This window comes from Rattus rattus, chromosome 9 (assembly GCF_011064425.1).
Source record: "Rattus rattus isolate New Zealand chromosome 9, Rrattus_CSIRO_v1, whole genome shotgun sequence".
NCBI lineage: Eukaryota > Metazoa > Chordata > Mammalia > Rodentia > Muridae > Rattus > Rattus rattus.
The window spans coordinates 63,748,372-63,769,267 of NC_046162.1; the positions used below are offsets into that span (position 1 = coordinate 63,748,372).

Here is a 20,896-nt window from a genome sequence, read left to right on the forward strand (position 1 = left end):
GACCCCTGCGATAGAGTCAGGAGCCGGGGACCTGACTTACCTTCGTGGGAGTGGGAGAACCAGATCTGAGAGGTGGCAGGGTGGGATCCTCGGTAGGCCGGCTCAGAAGGAGAGGATGTGGGGCCGTTGGGGTGTGCAGACGCAGCTGAGCCCAGGCTGCTGGTGAGGAAGCTGCCCATGAAAGAGGAGGCTGGGGGGTTTCCCATCAGACGGCTGCTGGCTGTGGACACAGGACAGGGGTGAGTGTGTGGACACTCCATGGCACAGCATTAGAAGTGCAAAGCCATTCCTCAAAGCCCTCCTTCAGGGTGTCCCTCAGGTACCCTCGCTCCCACGGAGCCTTTGCCCATATCATCCCTCATCAACACCATCAAAGCCCACACCATTGCCACCAACCATATCACCACCACAGCTACCTACATCACCCCCATAGAGCACTGCCATAGCCAGTCATATCACCATCGTCACTATCCACAAAATTTGGCCACCATCATGTCCTTACCACCACTACCATCCAGATCACCACCAACCAGATCACCACCACCAACCACCACCACCAACCAGATCACTACTACCAGATCACCCCATCACCATCACCACCCACATCATCACTGCTACCCAGATCACCACCACCCAGATCACCACCAACCAGATCACTACTACCACTCAGATCACCACCACCAACCAGATCACCAACAACAACCAGATCACCAACAACAACCAGATCACTACTACCACTCAGATCACCACCACCAACCAGATCACCACCAACCAGATCACCACCAACAACCAGATCACCACCAACAACCAGATCACTACTACCACCCAAGTTATCACCAACAACCAGATCACCACTACTACCAGATCACTCCCATCACCATCACCACCCACATCACCATCACCACCCACATCACCACTACTACCCAGATCAACACCACCCAGATCACCAACAACCAGATCACTACTACCACCCAGGTTATCACCAACAACAACCAGATCACTACTACCACCAGATCACCACCACCAACCAGATCACCAACAACCAGATCACCAACAACAACCAGATCACCAACAACAACCAGATCACCACTACTACCAGATCACCCCATCACCATCACCACCCACATCACCATCACCACCCACATCACCACTACTACCCAGATCAACACCACCCAGATCACCAACAACCAGATCACTACTACCACCCAGGTTATCACCAACAACAACCAGATCACTACTACCACTCAGATTACCACCACCAACCAAATCACCACTACTACCCAGATCACGCCCCCATCACCACCACCACTCACATCACCACTACCACCCACATCACCACTAACAGCAATTACCAGATCACTACTACTACCCAGATCACCCCCATCACCACTACCACCCACACCACCACTACCACCCATATCACCACCACTACCCACATCACTAACAACAATCAGATCACCAACAACAACCAGATCACTACCACAACCCACATCACCACCACCATCACCATCACTATCTACTCCCACGCCTCCATTCCTATCACCAATAACAACCACACCACCACTACCAATAACAATAGATGTACCATCACCACCGCCGCTGCCACACCAATCACATCCACCATGACCAACAACTCTATCAGTATCCCCATCAGTAACCGAGTCACCTAGCTGTCACTATAAGCCCACACGTCACCTCCATCGTAATAAACCTATCACCACCAACTAGGTGCTTGGTGTGGTGTCAAAACCACGTTTAGGACCCATGGTGGACAGTCTCTCTGTGGGTGGGCCCCCTCGTTAGCGTGGCTCTTCGGCCTCGACATTGGCGCCCAAAGACTTCTCTGATGCCAGCGGGCTTGCCAGCAAGTTTTGCCTCACTGAGAGGGCCCAGGTGAGGTTCTAGAACCAGCAAGATCCCAACTGGAGGCTGTGGGCTGGTGCTGTAGGGAAGGAGGTCCCTGCCCTGCCCTGCCCTGGACAGCATGGGAGAAACGTGTCTTTACTTTTCCAAGTACAGCTTAACTGGTTGGTTAGACAAGGGGCCCCAGTCCCAGGTGAATAAGGAGAGACTGGACTGGAAGATAGACAGGTCAGGAGAGGAGTCCAGGACCAGCCTCTGATGGAGCTGACATTGAGCAGAACATGGTCAGTTATCTGATAGAGCCCTGGGCTTCTCGGGCTGGGCCAGCCTTTTTCTCCATGGCCTGGGAATGCAGCAGATGGTGAGCCTCCCCTGACCCTAGGTCAGCCTCCACAACCTGCTCACCCTCCTCTCCTGCTCACCAGCCAGCTGCAACCTCCACTGGAGGCTGGCATGGTCTATGCCCCGTCTCTGCCAGAGTCCAGCAGTCAGGGCCAGGCCAAGTAAGTCTCCCTGGTTGTCATGGCTACCAGCTCTAGTCCACACATCACATACGTGCACAGAAAGCCTCTGCACACAGGGCCGTTCGGTGGGTGGTCTGAGCCGGGCTGCCGTGCTGGTCTTTTAACCCAGCATGTTGCCCTGGTACCTTGCCACTTCTCTCCCCGGGCAGGGAGCCTAGTCCATGGCCATCCTGGGGTGGAGGGCAGGCAGCGTAGGGTGGAGCCTGGCCAGCCCAAGGTGAGTCATGGCAGTAGCTTCCCGCCCAGGAGGCAGGGGAATTGGTATATTGGTGATGCCTCATCTCGCCTGGCTTGGCTCTGGGAACTTCCCAAACAGAGGGTGACTCAGTAGGGAAGCAGTCAGTAGGGGAGGGGACTGCCCTTGTGGGACCCTGGCATCTATACTGAGTTCCACTAGCTTCCAGCCTAGTGGTTGGAAAGTGGTTTCTTCCGCTCCTGATCTGCGGGGATGGATGGGGTGCACAGTGGAGGAGACCTTAGTCATGCCCAGAGGTGGGGTATGGGCGTGCTGACCCGGGCAGAGCTAAAAGGGGTCCTCTGCTTTGTGCAGAGGACCACGAAGAACATGATGAAGGTACCCAAGAGCCAGGGACTTCCCGGACAAGACCACATGGCTGGGATTGCCAAGGGACCCAGTCCAGACCACAGGCGTGTCCACGCCAGGGGAGGAGACTCCAGGCTGGGAAGGGAAGTGTTGGCCTCCCTGCCCTGCTCCAGGGACTGTGGGGGGCCATGCTTGTGGGCTGAGTGTAGCTGCTCCAGCTGCAGACTTTCTGCCCGCCCCTGCCTAGCTGGCCCAGAGTCTCCCAGGCCTCCTACTCCTCCTATCCCACCCCACCCCACCCCACCCCACCCCCACACCCTTTTAGAGAAGCACCGCCCATGGGAAGCAATAGAGTCCAAAAGTTGGGTCTGCAAAACCGATTTTCTCCAGGCTCTCAGCCTGGGAGTGGAGCACCTGGAGTTCTCTCACATCACAGTGGACACGGTGGCTGCTGGACCCACGGACCCACGAAAACTGATGCAAGGCTATGGCTCCTCCATTGTCCCCTGACAAGGAAGGGGACCAGCAGGAGAACTCACTGGCCAAAATCCTACAGTTCACCAAAGAACCAGCCACTGGGTCTGGGCAGTTAGCAGGGTGTCCGAGTAACTAGGCCCTCAAGTCAGAGCCCAGGGTGTCTCAGGCCATCACGTTCCAACCTAGGAGATCCATCTTGACCCCAAAAGGGAATACAGTTGACCCTTTGCTCCGACATGGTCTCAGAAGAGGGTCCTTCTGATCGGAGGCCTGAGGAACAATACAAAAGCCTCTGCTCAGCTGAATAAGGACAAGGGCTGCTCCAGTGAGAGGCTGGTAGACCTGAGCCAAGGTTTTCCAGCCTGGGGGCCCTCGTCACCCCATTATCGGCCTGTATTCTAACCTGGGGGTCTCTCAGGCAGTTTCCCTATACAGATGCTTCCACCAAGCCCGTTAAAGCAGGGGCTGCTGCCCGTGGAGCCTGTGAAATTAAAGGGGGTGGGAGCAGGCCACAGTTCTCCCCCTCCTGCAGGTTTCCGCGCCTTTCCTCCCCCACCCTCACGTTGAATAGTGACGAGGGGAACACAATGTCCCCACCCAGATGCCACATCTGTCCAAGCAGTAAAAGTGGTGGGAATCCCCAGCCCGCCCAGAGGTCACTGCCATGAGTGTTTCAAGGGACCCCCTTCTGGGCATTGCTGACCTCGGCACAGAGTTCTCTTACAGCATATAGCCAAGTTCCTGGGACACTGCTCCAGGGGGCTTCATTCCCTGCAACAGTTTGGGGTGCCCCAGGCAGGCCCAGCGTAGCCCACATGTGATCTTGACTCTCTGCCTTTGGAGGAGTGGGCCTCTCCCCACCGTCCTCGTCCTGGTGGGAAAACTCCAAGAGCTCCCGTAGGCCTTGCCAGGTGGACGGCCTCATGATAGATAGCAACTGTTGTGGGGTAAGAGACACTGCTGGCTCCTTGAGGTTTTCCTCAGCCTACCCAGTCTCTAAGCAACCCGAGGGGGGAAAAAAAAGCCACCAGGACCAGGGATCTGAGTTCCTATTGTCACCTACACCTTTGAGGACCTCGGTGATGGCAGTGTGCCAGGCAAGCAGAGCCCCAGGGCAGACCTGGCAGCCACCTTCTAAACTCTGCCTGCTGACCAGGAGCCAATCCCAGACAGGGCTGGTGCAGTGGCTGCCTGGGATCCCAGTTCAGCTTGGGCCCTCAGCCAGGGCCACTGCCTCAGGCCAAGTCCGGCCAGGAACTAGGCTGAAGGCTCTTTCCTCTTGGCAAAGTCCCTCGTCTGCAAGCGCTGGTTACCAGACTAGGAAGGACACTGGGGAGCCTGGTACAGGGGAGAGACCCGGAAGGGCTCCTGACAGTGAGTCAGGGGTCTCCTCACATCTGACTCTCAAATCTTTTACACCAACCACACTGGTCCCAGGTCCTAAGAACAGCACACATTTCTACCCTGCAATGTAGGCCCAGCCCACAGCCCCAAGGACCAAACTGAATAGGTCTGCAGAATGATCCTACTGACCATCCAGTCACCCCTCTGCCAACGAGATGAGCCCACTGCCTTCCCAGGAAAGATCTGGGAGGTACCAGGTGACAACAGCCTCCGGGACAGGCGGCTCTGTGCGGAATGCATGTCAGACCCCACCAGCTGCTCTACTGGACTGCGGCTCTGGTGTCAGCCCCAGGCCCACCTCAGCTCTGCCCAGGACACCATGAAGGCCTGGCTTGAATGGCTGGCTGGCTGAGAAAACCATTCTGGAAGCCAGCAAGCCAGAGGGCCTACTTGACACACCTCAGGCAATGAACACAGAAAGCACAGCCCCATTCGTGGGAGGCTACTCTGTCCCCATGCCAAGGCCAGTGACCCGCACGGGGCCATGGGCCACACCTGGATCATGGCTGCTCAGGGGCTGCCAGAAGCAGGAGGGCTGGGGAAACTGCTAGACAGAGCGGAGAATGGCCTGCTCCGAGGCCCACAGGTACCACACAGCTCTCACATCCCTCTCTGGGAAGATGCTGTGCCACTGTGAAGAGAGAGATTGAGTCACGGTGTTTGCTAGGCTCCTTGGGGGGCGGGCTAACCATCAGCAGGAGCACATGGGGAGAACGGACCCCTCAACTTTACTTTCCCAGGACAGATACCCTCGTCAGCCTTACCCATCAACCTGACACAGCCTAGAGTCAACTGAGAGAAGCCTCTGCTAAGGAACTGCCTACCTCAGGTTGACTGTGAAGAACTACCTTGATTATTAAATTGATATAAGAGGGCCCAGGCTGGCCACCTCATACCTTGGGCACACGGTTCTGTGTGTGTGTGTGTGTGTGTGTGTGTGTGTGTGTGTGTGTGTGTGTGTGTAAGTCTAGCTGCTGACCATGAACCAGCATCCACCCATGGTTTCTTCATCAAGTTTCCAGCTTGAGTTCCTAGTTTGACTTTCCTCGAAGACAGAATATGGCCTGGAGTATAAGTCAAATAGTTGTTTGGGGCCAGACTCTTCAGTCACAGCAGGAGAATGAAACCAGAAAACCCGGGAGATCTCAGTGACCACCGACCGAGGCCACTATCTGCAATGATCTCCAGTGCCCGGGAGGCAAATGTAACCCACATGGCTAGACACCACCAACTCAGGAGCAGAGGAGGGAAGAGAGACAGCCCTTTTTTCCCTCTCGCTCATGTGTGCGCTGGGCCCACTTGGCCACTGTGGCCAAGTCAGTCCACAGACATGATATCATCAGACGACCTTAGGGTGCCCATGGCCTGGATGTTAAGAGCTCTGGAGAACAAAGTCTGGGGGGGGGGGGTCTGACAGCCTAATGCTATGCCAAGGATCTCCTCAGGGATCCGGCACATCAGAACCCAGTCCTCGGTGGCTGGGTGGCTAGGTGCTAGCTAGCCATGCCTGTGTACCCGCTCTCTGGCCAGGCCTTCTTGGCATCCTGACACTATGCTAAGCCAGTGGGATAGGCAGAAGCAGAGTTACAGGGGGCAGGCATTTGTTTTGAGTCAAGCTAGCCTCTGAGACAGTGTCCTCCTCTCTTCTGGAAACTGTGAAATGGGCTGTAAAGAAAATAAATAAATAAATAAATATAAAAAAAATAAAGCCACAGCTCCCTGAGATGGCGGCGGCTCCAGAGAAACAAGTCTCTTCCCAGGCTCTCTGGGCTCCTGTTGCTTCCGGAAGCCCAGCTGACTGGCTGCTGGCATGGGCCTTCTTGGTTCTGTGTCTGGCGGCTGTACCCACTGCCTGTGCCAGCTCCCACCCTCCTGCTCACACCCATTCAGACTCCCCTCTTTCTTAGGCACCGGCTTCCTGCTCTGCCTCCCTAGGTCCCCTGTAGGGCTAACCCGGCAAATGATGACATCTAGCTAGCCAACTACCCTGGAGACACCAGACTGGGGAGAGGAGCATCCTCAGGCAGTTAAAGGGGAAGAAAAAGAGCAAAGCTCTTCTCTTGACCAAGCCTATCCCACAGGGAGCAGAGGAGGAAGGAGAGGGAGCCCTTCTGCCCCACCCCACATTCCTCTCATTCCAGGAACCCTAGGGAGAACAGAACTTCAATAGGGGGCTCTCTGCAAGTGCAGAATCAGAAGAAAAGGCTCCAGTCTAGCCTGCTTGGAAGCTGGGTGATGCCTATCTAACCCTCCTGCTTGGCAGAAGAGGAGGAGGGGTTAAGAGTGGGGAGGCCAGCCCCTAGTAGAGAAGCAATTCTGAGACTCTTCCCCAAGCCAGCTGACTGGAAAGAGGCTGCCCCTGGTGTGCACTGGTCTGTGGGCATGCAGAGACCTCTGGCATTCCCATCTGCTGGAGCCAACCAGCTGCCCCCGGCACCTGACGGCACGGGGGAACGTGGGCTGCACACACGGCGGCGGAGGTGGGAACGGGTCTTACGCAAGCACTCGGAGGGTGTGTCTCCTGGTGTGCACGCACGCTTCTCTCTTAATGTCTGTCGCTGACAACATGTATTGTGTGTGGCTGGGAGGTCACACACATTGGGGCGGGATGAGCCCCGGCTGTGCATGCCTGTCTAGATTGTGTGGCTGTGACTATGCACCCGTGGCTGCCTATATACGCATTTACAAACTCCATTCCTGAGCACGAGGGCACACAGACCATGCATGTTCTCCAGAAAGCTATTTCCCAAGGGTCTTTACCAGACACACACTGACTGGCCTGGGTGGTCTGACCGCCACCTCCCCTGGTGTAGAGAAACATCCAGGCTAGCGTTGGGAAGAAGGGAACCAACCATAGGCTCAAGTCAGCTCTAGACAGCAGCTTTAAGACCTCAGTCTGACTGGGCACAACCTCCCGGCTGCCTCTCTTGTGGCAGGAAAGACCCAGACCTGACAATGACTGAAGAATTAGGAACACTCTAGATTGTAGGCCACACAGTCAAGGCTGTCTCTCCACCTGGAGAAGCAAGGTCCAGTTTTCCTCAGACCCCTCTTCGCCCACAGGCTTGCTAGCAGGGCCCATCTTAAACTGGAGCAAAAATCCCCTAAAGCTTCAAGCCCACTGCCAGCAGGTGTCAGCCTGCAGCCCAGCCCTCAGAGCTCTGATAGGACACCAAGCCTCACAGGGCCCCACACCACAAAAGCCATGGGCCAGCTCCATGAAGGTGACTGGAGAAGAAGAGGCCAAGACAGGCCTAGAGAGAGGAATAGAAGAGAGGCAAGATGGAAGGCCCTGCAACCACTGCCTGGGGCGGGGGCTGAGGGAGAGGCCAAGAATGCTGAGCAGTGGGCGTTGGGCTTGGCCCATCCTTGGGACATGGGGGTGGCCTGGGAATGATCACCTCACCCGGGAAGCCCCTTGGCCAGTCCAAGAGAACCTTCCGGAAGTCCCAAAGGAAGTCACTCTCAGGCCATAATAGGAAAAGCTCTGTGGTTGCTGAGCCACTCAACTGGGCAACCATGGAAAAGGCCGGGAGGCAGTGATGACAAGGGACAGGCTCAACCGACAGCCCAGAACTAATAAAAGAAAAGGAAAATCGGATATAAGTCTGGTTCTTATTAAAAGAGTAAATTTAGCCCCTTGGCTAGGACAGGAGGCGGGGTGGCCAAGGCTCCCCACTGGGGGGGGGGTGGGCTGGACTTCTTCCCAGAGTGATTCAGTGTCCCAGGACAGGCAGGCGGGGGCTGGGGTTGCAGGAGGGGCAAGGGCACATCCCCTCTCTGGTCTTTCACACCTTCCCTCCTGTGCCTCCCTCTCAGGGCAGCTGGAAACACAGGACCTCTCCCTGCTGCCAGGGATGCTCCTCAGGGTGGTGGCCGGGCAGCAAGAGTGTGAGAAGGTAAGCAGGGCTGCTCAACACCACTCTTGGGAGCCACACCCCCCAGCCTGGAGAGCTTCCACTACTAAACAGACACTTCCCTTCCCACTGCCTTGAAATAAGTCAGCCTCATAAAGGAAGGCCACCCTAGAGTTTATCAGGGCTTCCCACCCATACATGCTTGTGTGTAAGGCTACATATCACATGTTCACATACACACAAACACGTTCAGGGACCTACAAATGCACTCACGTGCCTGGGTCTTGTCTCAGAGAAGCAGCAGCCCCGTAGTTGGGTCTGGAAACTGACCCAGCTGTGGACATCTGCCTTGTTCTCTTGCATCTAGCCTCTCAACCCATGACTGTAACCCTCAAGGATAACCCTGAACATGGCCCATCTCAACTATTCAGGGAGAGAACAGAGGATACCTGAATGGGGAGGGACACAGACCCTTACCTGGTCATGCTATCTGCAGGATGAATTTCCATGAAATCATATCCATAGACAACTTTCACTCTTCCTAGTTGAGTGTCTGTGGGTAATGACATCACCAGCATGGCTGGATTTCCCCTTCTGCCAGGCAGATGAGAGTCTATGATGGTGCATGTAACCCCTTGTCCCATCTAGAACCCACAGTGGGGACAGGAGCTGCATAGATACCCCAGGGACAGGGTATCCTGAGAGATTGAGGATATAAGGGGGTTAAATGGGGGAGGGGGAGGTTAAGGACATGGGGGAGGGGAGGTTAAGGACATGGGGGAGGGGGTTAAGGACATGGGGAGGGGAGGTTAAGGACATGGGGGGGGGGAGGTTAAGGACATGGGGAGGGGAGGTTAAGGACATGGGGGAGGGGAGGTTAAGGACATGGGGGAGGGGAGGACATGGGGGAGGGAGGTTAAGGACATGGGGGAGGGGAGGTTGGGACATGGGGGGGGGAGGTTAAGGACATGGGGGAGGGGAGGTTAAGGACATGGGGGAGGGGAGGTTAAGGACATGGGGGAGGGGAGGTTAAGGACATGGGGAGGGGGAGGGTAAGGACATGGGGAGGGGGAGGGTAAAGATATGGGGGAGGGGCAGCACCCATCCTCCCATGTGACTCCACTCTCCTAGCTCCATTCATGTTCACACATTTCCTGGCCTGGTTGCTGGGAGGTGTGAGCCCCCAGTCCTTGTGGCCAGGGCCTCTCTGGCTCACAGCCAGAGTTTGATGGGTCTATGGAAAGCCACCACCCCAGACCCTCAGCGATGCAGGAACAAAGGGCCACTGAAGGAACACAAGTCCTTGGTGCTGGTGCCAGTATTCTTCCCAGCACCTCTTCTGCTTCCCTTCTCCAGCACCCAGAGGCTAGCTACCTCCATTAGATTGCCACCCAGGCCTGGCTCCAGAGGAGCGGGTATTCACGCCGTGGCTCTCCTTACGTGGCTCTCCTAACATGGCCCTCCTTGCTGCATAGGACACTTAAGAACCGGACAGACTGACTTCTTGCCGGAGCTCAGACTTCTAAGCCCTCTTGATACATAAGGCATAGGATTCCTTGCCCGGCGGACACTGACCATCTGAGAAGTGGGAAGTACCCCATCTGCTAGGGGTGAGGGAGGGCCGGCCATGTCTCCCAAACACCTTCCCATGGTTCCCTGGAGCAAGCCATACGCCTGAAAGCGTGGTCTGGCTGTACTTCCTGGAGGACTGAGGACCCATCCTAACACCTAGCAAGACTCAAGCCCATGAAGCACCTCTGGTAATGCACACCTAGGCAGGGCAGACACTGGCCTGTGTTACAGAGCAGGCAGTATAGCAGCAGGGACAGCACAGGGTGGCCTCTGGCCCTGGGTCAACCTCCACACTGGACTGGGAGAATTCCAGCTGACCACAGGAACCATCTGTCCCGAAAACTGGGGAGGAAGGCACCCAGGGCCTGGATTCCAACATGACTTGGCATAGCTGTAGTCCTCTGGGGACCCCAGGGACACCCTATTCCACAGGGATGCTGCAGGGCCACGGGCATTCTGGATCTGCACTGCCAGCGTCAGGTCCTGTCATTTCCCAGACAACTGCCTCAGGTATGGCTGTCTCCAGTCGCTGAGACCCATTCTGTGTTCTCGTTTGGAGGGAACTGATGGCATCCCGCCCAAGCTCCTCTTCTCAGGGTTTTCCCTGAAGTGCTCTGGCTGACCTCTTCCCAGTGAAGGCTCCACCCTGGATTCCTCACCACCGCAGGACCCTCCACTCGGCCTTCTGCCGCATGTCCGAGAGGCCGAGCGGGCATTTGTGTCTTGTGGCACTTGGCCTGGTACCAGACATCGTATCTAGGCTAACCCAGGGCACAAGGATCTTGCAGTAAGAAAGGAAGAAGAACGTCCTGGGAAGGAAGCATGCAACACAGCTGCCTTCTGCTCCAGAAAGCAGGACACTGGGCAAGGACAAGCAGAAAGCAACTGCCCGATTCTGGTACGCTCTCCCAGGGACAGGTCCCGGTTCTCAGACCTCCCAGGCTTAGGTGCGAAGAGAAAGGACTGAGAGGCCAGAAGCATAGGGGCACGTGCAAAAGAGAGGCTGGGGTGTGCCGTAAGTGCTGAAAGGCCTTGTGAGACTCCACAGACCCAGACAGAGTAGGACAGAGGCCTGGGGATCCGATTAGCGTGAAACCGTGGTCATTTCTCAGCACGGCTGCATCACTTTGCCAGGCTGCTGAGCAGAGGTGGGGACCGCTCAGCCCGTGAGGACGAGGATGCTGACGTGCCTACGGGTCCACACTCTCCCTTCAGAGGCACAGGGCAGCAGCAGCAGCTTCCAGTGGAGACACGGAGACCAGACAAGGCAGCACAGTGGAGCTAAGGAACACAGGACTCGGGCTGTGTGTGCCTGAGCACCCTTCCCACCTCAGGAGAAGGCCGTACCCACCGGGTGTGTTGCTCTCCGGTGCCGGATGCTTTCAGAGAGCCATGCCTCTGTGGCAGGCTGTCTGTCCTTGCTCCCTTCAGTGTGGAAATGAAACAAGGCCTTCGTCACTAAGGACAGTGTGAGTGAAAAGCCAACTTCAACTTCAGGGTAGAAATATGGTGATTGCTCAGGAATCTGAGTGAGGGAGCGAGGGAGTTTCTAAGGCTAGAAAAGTCACACCCACGGCATCAAGCGCCTCAGGACGGACAACTGGAGCTGGCCATCTGAGAGGCCAGCCTGAAGGGGCCTCTAAGAAGGACCCAGCAAGAGACTTGATAGAAACTGACAGCGCACACACACACGCACGCACGCACGCACGCACACACCCTGGGCCTGAAGCTCAGTACCACCAATAACTCACCACAGCAGGCTGGACCACAGGTTACAGGTTATGGAGTCAGGGGTCACAACAGGAAGAACTCCCTCCTTGGTGCATATGCAGTGGGAAAGCAAGAGAATGACCTCCCTGAGCCCCTGCCATGCTAGGCAGGTCCTGCTCTCAAGGAAGGGTTGGTAAGGCACCAACTGATTCTTACCCTGTCTACTTAAGAGTTTGAAGGTACAGGTGAACCTCGACTGGGGCTGGGGGCTCAGTGCTGGGGCTGAACCGGTAGAATACAGTCCTTAGAAGCGTGCCCCAGCGGCTTTGGAGGAGCTTGACCATGATTGACACCTAGATGTCTGGTGGTGTTCAGATTAGCTTTTTCTAGCATCAGGCTCAGGGCCAGCTGCCTATTACAGGGAAGTGGAGGCCAAGGGTAAGGTGGGGGGGTCTCCTTAGGGCCTTCCGGAGAGCCTGGATGATCTCTGACCCCACTTGGGTGGGCAGCTGGCAAAGGGAAGACTTGGGGAAATTCTGCCTGGATCAGAGGACACGAATGGTGGCCATCCAGGCCCCAGAATGAGAGACCTGTGCATCATCCAGAGGAGGCTCTACCCCAGCTCAGTCTGAGTTTCTGAGAGCCTGTGTGGCTCCAAGCTCACGCCCCACCCCCTACTGCAATCTGGGGAAGCCACGAGCTGCCCTGCCCAGCTACTCTGTAGCCTGGCTCTCTGTCTCACACAAACCACGCAAACCCCTAGGTAGTGGCACAGCTAGGAAATGGCTTCTGTCAGGGCTCAGGCTGCTGGGTCTGTGGCAGACAGTATTCTGACTGGGAGAAGGGACAAGTTTACACACTTCAGGCGTCCCCAGAGTCCTGAGGAGCGGGGACAGCTCACAATGTTGTCTACAGCAATGCTGGAGGAATCCGGAAGAGAAGCTGGGACAGAGAAGTGGGGTGAGGGGTGCGTGGAGTCAGCTTTGAGATGCCTAGGGGCCAGAACAAGGCTGAGAGGCAGGAAGGCCTTAGTGAGAAGAGAGGCTTCCACTTGAAGGAATAAACCCTAAGAAGAGGTCTCTGCGAGCCAGCATCCCGAGACCAGGGTGTGAGGGGAGCAGGGGCCTGGTATGGTCATGGGAGTGCTAGGATAGTCTCCCGTGTTTCTGGCATCTACCCTATTTGTACCCCAACACACACACACACACACACACACACACACACACACACACACACACACAAAGTATGGGTGGGACTTCAGGTTGACTGCGTGACTAGAATGCCATAAAAGACAGGGGCCATCACCTCCAGGGGAGCTTGTAGAAACTGTGGGTTGTGTCCTCCAACTTGCCCTCTTCTCTGGTTTTCTCTGAGTAAAAATGCTGCCCCTCAGAAGGATGCCTGACAGCCCCAGGGGCAAGAACTAGTAATATATCTGCGGTTCAACCCACCCTGTGCCCCAGATTCCTGACCCACAGAATCTGAAATAATAAACATTTGCTGGTTTAAACTCCCAATGACGAGGAGGATATTTGTTAACCGTCCTGCAAGAGCTAATGAATATGTATCAAGAGGAGACAGAACTATAGGGTGGTGTAGCCTTCGCACAGAGCCCAGAGCACACAGGGGAAGCCCCAGGAAGGCAAAGGGAGGTACTGGAGGGCGGCCAGCAACACTGGGGACAGACTTGCTTCTGCAGAAGACAGAAGTGCAGATTCAGGTAGGAAGCATCCAGTATCCCGGCCAGCAGGAGGGTCCTGTGGACCCCAGCACCCTTGTGGGCCCCGCCTTCCTAGCCTATGTCTAAAGGAGTGTCCCCTGCTCACCTACTGAAGGCCCTTCTGCATTTGATCATTCTGGGTTTTTATTTTTATTATTATTTACTATAAATCGGCAGAGTTCTAAAAGACAAATAGGATGACTCTGTGTGCAATTTTTTGTTGTTCTTGTTTTCTTCTTAACTTTATGTTCTGAAAATGATAAGGCCTCGTTCGGGGTTAGCCTGAGATGTATTGTAATTTAATTTAGTTTCAATTTCCGTATTACCTTAAAGAAAATTAAAAGTTTATTTTTAGGATACCCAAAGGGTTGTGAAACGTCTCAAAACGGGGGTTGGTTTCCAGGCAAGTTTCCCACAAGGTGACCCGATGACCTGGGGGTGATACGGTGCATAGAAATGCTGGCCGGGTCAGAGAGGCTACTTTGGTACACGGAACTGGCAGAGCCTGAGGGGGCCTGGCACAGGGCAAGAAGGGGCCAGGACTCTAGAGGCCAGGTCATTAGCTAGGGACAGATGGGCCGTGAGTCCTTCTGTAACAGGCATGGGGACCTCGAACGGAGACAGTGAGAGCTAGCACGGACGAGCAGAGGAACCAGAGTGTGGAAAGTCAAGAGAAGCGAGAAGAGCTTTGGGGAAGGACTTTGCTGAGTTGTTTATGTTTGGGGTGAAGGAGACATAGCATCTGAGAGGGAGACAGCAGAGCTAAGCCCGGGTAGCATCTCTAGGTTCGGTGGCCAAGCATGAAGTAGGCAGAGGGTTAAGGTGGGGACTGACCAGCAACCCGGCACGAAGGAATAGGCTCACTCCTCCTGCTCATGGTCAGCTCAACATGGGGACATCTTTGTGAAAAGGAGTTCAGAAAAGGGCAGGGCCAACTTCATGGGGTGCCCGGAGAAGCTGAGGGGGCTCACAACACTAGTGGACATCTAGGGGAGGCCTTGGGTGGTGTCACAGAGGGTCGCGGGGCCTGCAGTTCTGCTCCATCAGTAGGTGGCAGAGATCAAAGGCTGGAGAGGGTGATCCAGGAAGCCCTAGAGGAAAAGGACTCACTGTCACTGGATGACAGTGGCTCTGGCCAAGGCCACTGGGATGTGAACCCCTGAAGGCTACCGGGAGGCCAGCATAAATGAGAGGATCAGTGCCAGTGAAAAGACACCTACCCCAAAGGGTTGAGAACAGTGAGCAGGTGTGAACTGTCACATGTATGCTTGGCGCGTGCGTGCATGCGTGCGTGCGTGCGTGCGTGCGTGCGTGCGTGCGTGCGTGCGTGCGTGCGTGCGTGCGTGTGTGTGTGACCTGGCAGCTGCTGGCTGGGAAGCTATATCCAGGTGTGTAGTTTGGGCTAAACACACACAAAAGGGGACAAAACCTGCCAGGCCTACAGGGGAACCCACCCTAAAGAGAATCCCCTTCTCCACGGTGTCCTGGGTGCTCACCTCAGGCTCCTACATCCTCCTCAACGCAGTCCTCACCCTGTCCTGTCCCACTCCCAGGTCGCTGGCCCTGAGGAGTCCAGTCCCATCCTGAACCCTCCATGGATCCTCCTCTGGAGCCTTTGCAAAAGGCAGGGAAAGCAAGCCCCCCCCACCCCCTGTTCTACCACAAAAGGACGGACAGGTGAGGGAAAGAGAGCCCAGCTCTCGCACGAGGACTATATCTGGCGGGTTCTTTTCTTACTAGTGATTCTGTTCTTTGGGCAGGACACCCCAGAATCACCCTGTTCTTTGCCTTGCACACCCCCCATGTGTAGAGTTCAGAAGCACAACCATCCTTCAACTCCAGTGTCCCCCTCGTCTCTAAAATCTTCCCCTGGGGGAATAAAAAACCGCATCCCTGCTCCGAGGTAGGAAGAGTGGTAAGCTTTGCCTGCCTTTTCTTCCCAGCCGCAAGCAGGCAGTGGATACTCTACCAATAACGGAGTGAGCAGTGTCTCCAGCCAGCCGAAAAGCCTTCCCATTCAGACACTGGACTCTTTGTTGGGGCTGGGGGGTGGGGGGAAAGGGACAGGAGCCAACCCACCTGTTCGCTCCCCCAGGTCATAATGAAAGAGATGTTTCCTGGCCCACGGAATCTGGAATCTAATCATGTAGACAGCTGCAGCTGCAGCCTACAAGCAGCGGCTTGATGTGTCTAAGCTTGGACACTGGACACCTCTCCACCAGGCGTGAGGTCCACTGTGAACCCAGAGCTGGTCCTGAAACGGGGCAAGGGCGTCCCCTTCCTCGGCACCCACTAACACCTCCCCTGAGCCCACGCCCCACGCCTACGGTGGCAGCTGCTCGCAGGGCCACAGGAGGCAGTGGTATTATATATTACGACAAACAGGGGCAGCCCACTGACAAATAGGCCTGCGTGATCTAAACGGTATATTATCCCATAAAAACGTCAGCGGGCAGAGCGTCGGAGCCAAAGCGGAGTGCCGTCCCATGCCGGAGGCCCTTCGAGGCCCTGCTCCTTCCCGGCACGGCGGGGCTGCGAGGTGATTTTCTAGGCCTTGCACAGTGCTTGTGATTCTGTTTTTTTGCTTGTCACACCATGTCTATCGGGGAGGAGAATGAGGTCCCAGAGGTTAATGGGGACCAGGAACCCCAGGGGAGACGTTCCCTGGCAGGCAAAGGGGTTGGACATGGGACAGAGTAAGTCACCTAATTTGCCAAAGAGACAAGGCACGTGCTTTGAATCCTGAAGCTAGCTCACCGCTTGTCTGAAACCAAGGAGATACACACACCCAACCTGGAGGCCTCCTGGGCAGGCCACATCCCTCCCCTGCAGGATCAGGGACTTCAGAACCTCTGGACAAAGGAGTTTCAGGGGCCTGCCTGCCAAAGGGTCCGAGGCAGCAGCTGCGTCCTGGGATTCTTTGGGAGATCTCTAGAGTCATATTGGTCAATATTGCAAGAAGGCATTTCCTCAAGGAGTCCCCAGGCAGAGACCTCCCCTGCTGTGCCAGGCTGAGGGAGGACAGGGCCCCTAGGCCCCTCCAACGTGATTCCGAAGCGGGGACGCTGGTACAGGCTGAGCTGGGGCAGCAGGGGTGAGGAGGTAGGTTAGAACTCTCTCAGGACTTTGGCCTCCACAATCAATCTGCACAGGATCCAGGGGATAGGGCAGCCTATACCACTGTGGGGACTTAAGAGTCAGATGTTTGTGGTAAAGAGCATACAGGCAGGACTCCTGGGGCCTCAGAGGAAGAAGGGCAAAGAGGCACTGGGGTGACCACCATGGCTCCCTTCCGCTGCCCGGAAAGCCCTGATTCCCAGTGGTAGTGTTTGAACTTTATCATCTGTGCTTGGGAATTCCCAGTTCGGAGTCTGGAGCTGGACCAAGGCATTCTGGGAAATGTAGTCCTTGGGGAAGTTGCAGGGGTCAGTAGAATGGGAGTTAGGGGGTGTTTGGTTAGGGAAGAACGAGAGAGCCAAGGATGCCACCCTGACACTCACACCAGAGTGGACTGGATTCACTTAAAAATCTACTGCCTGATTTTTTCTGAACAAGAAGTCCTGGCTGGTTCCTTTTATTTTGGCGGGAGAGAGACCTCCTCAGAGAGGATGGTCCCAACCCAGTCTCACAAACAGAAAGAAGCATTCATTCCCACATCCCTTCACTCCCTCCGCCTAGGACCTCCAGACACAGACAGAGAATGGGTGGGGGTGGGGGGGTGAGAGGTTGGGGTGCGACCTGCTGCCTCCCCTCTGAGAGCCGTGAGCCTCCTGAAGCTCCCGAGTTATTTATGTTCACAGCCTGCTCTGATGACATATGTAAGTTGACAGCGAACATCCTATCAACTTGCTGGAGTGTATCTTGATTGTTAAAACACACTCTTAAAGGTGTACAATCATTTATCAAATTAAAATAGCCAAGCTTTGCTTGTTCCTCCTCTGTCTTCCTGGATAGAACTCCAAGCAGCCTCCTGCCTCCTCTGGCCTTCTGTATTAGCACCGAATTCTTCTCCCCGGGGACCCTTCTCCGATGCCTGGGACCCTGGCCTCAGCACCCCACCCCCACCACACACACACACACACCCCCTGCCCCAGGCCAGGGCAAGCCCACTAATCGCCAAGAAGTGACAAACGCCAGAAGCCCCACCAATTAAATTTAAACTCATGCAAAGCTCAGTGGCTAGTAAATTATTATTTTTATTAGCTTGAACCAAGTTCCCGTAAGAGAGAAAGTCAACTTGCTCCCATGAATGGCTCTTGTATAATTTATTTAACTCTGTGCTTTTTGCCAAAGCCTGGAATATTTTTAGCTCGTTCTGTTGTTGGATTTGGCTTTTTTATGTGTGTTTCTGAGGGGTATTTTTAGCCACATCCATGTTATCCTAACTGCCTCCTATGCGTTTCTGTCCTGTCTGTGCGGGCTGCTGAACTCTGTCTCACAGGGAACCGAGGGAGATTTCTAAGAATAACCGAGTAGTGTTTGGGGGTGCCGTATTTTCTGGGGAGATGTGCTATTTGCACCGTGTCACTCTCGCCCCGGCCACCAATTCGCCCTATTGCTCACGTGCCTTGGATATTCCACTGGAGAACTCGATGTTTCCCTATAGGAATAATCAGACATGGTGGCAGCGTAGGCCCCACTGAGAAAAAACCCACATTCCAAAAACAGCTTTGGTGGAGCGGGCGCGGCTGACGCAGCCGGCCCAGTCTATGCAGCCGCCAGATTCCCGGATCCCCGCGGCTCCGTTGGGTACAGCGGCAGCTTTGATGTCTAGCTCTGTCACTTGCGGAGCAGAATGGATAGAAGCTCGGAAAGTAACTCTTTTCACACCTACTTAATGTTGGTAACTGCTGCAGAGACACTCTATCGTGCGGCGGAGTTAATGAGGTATTTACGAAAATGTATTTTTTTTCTTTACAAAAAAAAAAAACACCCTCATGATGAGAGGGACACCTTTGATGGGGTCTTTTTTTTTATTTTTTTTCACACAGGAAATTGTCTTTTTATTTATTTATATTTTAAATCTGTGAGGCTAGGCAGAGTTTGGGTGGTTGATTGTTTTATTTTACTTCGGAGACCTGGTCATCCAAAGCGCCTTTAACAGGAAATAGGTTGGCAGTCTCCCTCCAGAAAGAGCCTGCCTGAATCTCCCCCCCCGCCCCCCAAAGCTGTAGCCAAGACACATGGCTGCACAGGCCAATGGCTGCACAGGCCAAGCTGGATCACACCCCAAAGCCAAAGGGGATGGACGAGTCCAAAAAGAGGATTCACACCAAGAAGTGAACCAGCCCCTTGGTGGAGCCCCAGCCCCGGGGGCAGGAGGGGGGGTGTGACTCTAGGAGGATAGGACAGGAGCTGACCCAGCCGGAAAGGGGGAGGGGTGTTCGAGCACACAGCTCCCGAGTTTCTCCCGGAGCCAGCTGCCTCCTGATTAAACCCGTTCCCGGGGAGAGAAGAGATCCCCCCAAGTAACTCCAGGCAGTAGCACGGAGGAGAAAACCTAGATTAGTTCATGCCGATTTTTTCCTTTGTGTGTGTGTGTGTGTGTGTGTGTGTGTGTGTGTGTGTGTGTGTTCCCCCCCCATCCCTAGATTTCACAGCTTTGCCTCCGGACCATCTGTATTAAAGACAAAAAAGAAAAAAAAAATCTAACACTGAACTAAAAATACTGGTTCCAAACATTTTAATTGCACCTCTCGGTGACAAGGTTAAGGGAGCAGTGCTTTACCATAAACCTACAGCTCGGATGTAAAGCTACTGCACTTTCAGTTCAGGGAAAACAATGGAAGACGCCCTGGAGCCCATCATCCCCCCCCAACCAAACCTCGCCCCTTAGGGTCCTGCAAGCTGACACCATCAAAGTACCAGGTGGAATGAAGCAGGACAGGAAGTGGAGAGACCCCTTAGCCTAGCCTGAGTAGGCAGGTGGGGAGAGCATGCCATACAAGGAGGCCCTTCCTGGGGGGTGGGGGGTGTCTGCATCCTATGCAGACTCAGGGAAGATTCTTCCCCAGCAGTTTTGCTCTCGGCTCAGCAGTTGGGGCAGGGAGGGGCAGGCTGGACTACTGCAGCCTTGGCCTGTGGGCCAAGGCCATCCACGGGGAGAGGGAGAATAGAAGAAGGTGGCCATTTGGAAATCCGCACACGAAATCCACACTCAAGATCTAAAGGCAAATCCCTTAACTTTTTTTTTTTTCTTTCTAAATGAGGACCTACACAGACGCAGGCTTAAAGTACAGGGGAATTGAGTATAACTCCCGTTTTTAAAAATACGTGTAGCGAGATTCTAAAAACGAACGCGGGATTCTGGCTGTCCTGGCTCCTAACAGTCGCAAAAGGCTTCCAGACCCACACAGCACGGCTGGGCTTCCCATGGCGACCCAGTCCAGCATCTCCAAACACAATAGGTTCCTCTGGTGCCCAAGGGGATGACAACTGAGCCTTGGGAAGCAGGAGACACACGGCCCCTCCAGCACTGAAAGAGGGAGCCCTCTAGGGCCCCCAGGAAGCAGGAAGAGTGTGGGGTCACAGACTAAGACCTGGTACAGTTTCTCACAGCTCTCTGTGGCCTGTAGTCCAAGAACCACGTGGTCCAAGTTAGCATGAGCGAGACAAAGGTCCAGGCCACTTCGCCACATTCCTACCTGACTGGGCATTACCCAGATCTGGAAACATGGGGGGAAAAAAAGAAGAAATGGCTGCTGCCCAAGAGCTGACTGGGCTAAGGTCCGGTCGGTGAGTTGGGGGCAGGAGGCAGCAGTGACCCAAAATGATAGGGAGCTGGGCTTGGCCTAGCTGCCCCCCCAAGGGGCAGAGCCCCAGCCAGCCTGGGTACTACTGTGGAAACTTGCTCTCTGCAGCACTGTGACCTACCAGGCTGGAGGGCACTGCACACCGGAGGAAGAGGGCAGAGGCATCCTCTCCCTCAGACCCTCAACCCTGCAGACTGTCACTAGAGGCTGATGGGGAAGCTGGGCACTGACCCCGCTGCCGCCACCATCGCGTCAAAGTCTTCCCTCCCCTCCCCAATGGGCCAGAGCTGAGTGGGCAGCATCTCGGTGCAGCGGTAAGAATAGACAATAACCTCAAGGATATAGGGGAAAGATATTTTAAATTCATCAATTGATCAGTCGAGTACTTTCCTTTCTCTTTCCAGCCATAAATCTAGAAGGGATAAAAATGGAGAGAAAGGAGGGGAAAAAGAAAAAGAAGGGGGCCACAGAGA

At 55.0% G+C, this 20,896-nt stretch overlaps 1 protein-coding gene across 1 annotated transcript in view; it reads right to left on the bottom strand.

Annotated features, from left to right (window-relative positions):
• Positions 1-20,896, bottom strand: part of Bahcc1 (BAH domain and coiled-coil containing 1) — a 58,212-nt gene that overhangs the window by 35,823 nt on the left and 1,493 nt on the right. Inside the window, 1 exon segment of the mRNA XM_032912304.1 lies at positions 41-220. Within this exon segment, the coding sequence (XP_032768195.1) occupies positions 41-220 (180 nt within the window).